The sequence below is a fragment of the Octodon degus genome, unplaced genomic scaffold, assembly GCF_000260255.1.
Source record: "Octodon degus isolate 3935 unplaced genomic scaffold, OctDeg1.0 scaffold00169, whole genome shotgun sequence".
NCBI lineage: Eukaryota > Metazoa > Chordata > Mammalia > Rodentia > Octodontidae > Octodon > Octodon degus.
Genome location: NW_004524745.1, coordinates 2375879 through 2378704, shown reverse-complemented (window position 1 = coordinate 2378704; position 2826 = coordinate 2375879). Strand labels below are relative to the sequence as shown.

At 43.9% G+C, this 2826-nt stretch overlaps 1 protein-coding gene across 1 annotated transcript in view; it reads left to right on the top strand.

Moving 5' to 3' along the window:
- Positions 1-2826, top strand: part of Kdm3b (lysine demethylase 3B) — a 104754-nt gene that overhangs the window by 83136 nt on the left and 18792 nt on the right. Inside the window, exons 20-21 of the mRNA XM_023703372.1 lie at positions 1357-1636; positions 2318-2574. Coding sequence (XP_023559140.1) covers positions 1357-1636; positions 2318-2574 — 537 coding nt within the window. The remainder of the gene's footprint in view (positions 1-1356; positions 1637-2317; positions 2575-2826) is intronic.

Sequence of the window (2826 nt, the reverse complement as noted above, 5' to 3'; positions counted from 1 at the left end):
GCATGTGGTGCTGGGGGATTGAACTGCGGTCCCTGTGCTTTGCTAAGCTTGTTCTGAGTAGGTGCTTTAGACCACTGAGCCATCTCACCAGCCCCGAAGATAGCTTTAAATAACAAGAGTTGATCGCACTCTTCTGCTCAAGCTGAGTAGCACTGACAGACTGACTAGAGTTCCCCCAGGAGTCTTACTGGAATCAGTCATGCAGACAGACAAACAGATTGCATTCTCCTTCCTCTGGGGTATGGTGTAAGCTGCTCACGTGGAGAGCCAGGAATCCTCCTCCAGACCCATGAGGGGACACAAGAAATTTTGAGGGTGTGCCTTCCTATTGGGACCTGGAGAAGTCCTCATACTGTTTTGGAGGGCCACAACTGGTAACCAAAGAAGTCAGCATAGTCAGTATTCCCACCTGATACACCAAATGCAATAGCAAGCAAAAACACTGAAATGACACTGAGGATTAGGAGGCAGATTTATTTACATTGATGGGCATTAATCAGGATCACTCCCTTCTAGAATTTCAGGCCCTGATCTCTAGTGGTCTAGGGCTTATATAAGGTAAACAAGCGAGAAGTACAGAGGCAGAATGGCTTCTCACTTGGAGATTGGTTTATACAATGTGCATCATAGTGACCAGCTACACATCATAGTGACCAGCCATTTCTTTTTTTTTTTTTTTTAGAAATTTTTTTTTATAATTATTTATTTATACATTTATTTATTGTGTGTGTGGCCAGCTCAGCCCACCAGGGGGCAGGACTGGCTGGCATGTGGTGCTGGGGGATCGAACCGCGGTCCCTGTGCTTTGGCAAGCTTGTTCCAAGTAGGTGCTTTAGACCACTGAGCCATCTCTCCAGCCCCATGACCAGCCATTTCTAAGAGGAATAACTAACTGAAGTATACTGGCAGGGTGATGGAGGGCATTGGCTGCACTAGAACTCTGCTAGACCCTTTACATAATCTCATTTAATCCCCAGAATGGCTTTGTGGGAATGAGTTTTAATCACCAGTTTGCTATTGCAGAAATGATCTCCAGCATTCAAAATCATTTTTTTAGATTATAAACTTCTAAGTTTTGTTCACTGTATTTTCCACAGAACTTAGTATAGCTTGCAGCACCATGTCAAACTCAGTACAAATACAATATGTTGAATTATCCATGCTTCTTTTGTCTTTTTGAGACAAGTTCCTGTTATGTAGTTCAGGCTGGTCTTGAGCTCACTTCGTAGTCCAGGCTGGTCTCAAACTCAAAGCAGTTCTCTTGCCTCAACCTCCCGAGTGCTGGAATTATAGGTGTGCACCACCAGGCCCATCTATCCATGCTTCTAACAAGCCCTCTAACCTTCTGTGCTCCAGCTTCCTAGCATAAACCCTAGTGCCTCTTCTGGAAATGAAACTACCTTCTCAGGTGGAGGAGGAACTGCAACAGGAACAGCGCCAGAGCCCAACCATGTATCTAAGGGTGATGGCACTGATATCAGACCTGAAGAGCCCCTGAAAGCAGATGGTTCAGCATCCAGTAGCAATAGTGAGCTCAAAGCCATCAGGCCCCCATGCCCCGACACAACACCCCCCTCCTCTGCCCTGCATTGGTTGGCGGATTTAGCAACACAGAAGGCAAAAGAAGAAACTAAAGGTAAGATGAGCACCAGCCTCTGTCATGCCTGTTGAAGCCTGTGGATTGTTCTGGGATTCTTCAGACTCAAACATTACCATCCACATTTATGAAGCATGTTGCTTGCTTTCTCTGGCTGATCACATAAAATAAGTAAATCTGTTTTAGTGTCTTTCCAGAAGTGGAGTTTTTCTAAAAAGACATATTCCTGGATCCTTCCTCCAGACCTCCTTAGTCAGAATTGATTGCATGCTTAAGGAGCTTCCCAGGTGGTTTTATTTTGCATCCAAGATTTAGATCTAGACTTAGAGAAATAATTTTTAGTGGGCACAAGAGCCATCTGAGAACTTTCAGAAATGCAGATACCTTCACCCCAAAGAAATATTTAATCAAATTCTCTTGGGGTAAGACCACCAATCTCCATTTTTAACAAGAACTCCAGCTGATTATAGTACAACAGTTCTGGCAACCCACTTGAAGAATGGTCTTTGAGAGAGACCAAAGGTGATAGGAACAAAATAAAGTTTGTGATCCAAATCTGGAAGAGAAAAGTTTCCCTTTGGTCCTAAGACTTCCTACTCATAGCTCATCAGGATGGCTCTGACAAAGCCTAGATAGCTTGGGGTCACTCATCTAAGTTTTAGGAGTCACTTGTCTGCCAGGTATTCCTAACTGTGCCTAATCCTATTCCTGTTCTTACAGAAGCAGGGTCCCTGAGGTCGGTGCTCAATAAAGAGTCTCATTCACCCTTTGGGCTGGACTCGTTCAACTCCACCGCAAAGGTCTCTCCGTTGACTCCAAAGCTTTTTAACAGTTTGTTACTGGGTCCCACTGCCTCCAACAACAAAAGTGAAGGCTCTAGCCTTCGAGACCTCCTTCACTCTGGGCCTGGGAAGCTTCCTCAAACCCCTCTGGACACAGGCATACCCTTCCCCCCGGTCTTCTCCACATCCTCAGCAGTAAGTGTCCTCAGTAAAACTCTAGCCTTTACTGCTTTCCTGTGAAAGAATTATCAGAGATCTGATAATTACATTAGAGGGTCCATGGGTGATTTGTTTTCTCTACCTTGTCAAGCTGACAAGATCTCTCTATTTTTTTTTTTTTTTCAAAAATTTTATTGATAAACAGCAATGAGACAGTTTCAAATCAAATCGGAAGTACAGTTTCAACAAATAACACACTGCATATATTCTTCTTAGTGGTTAATTGCT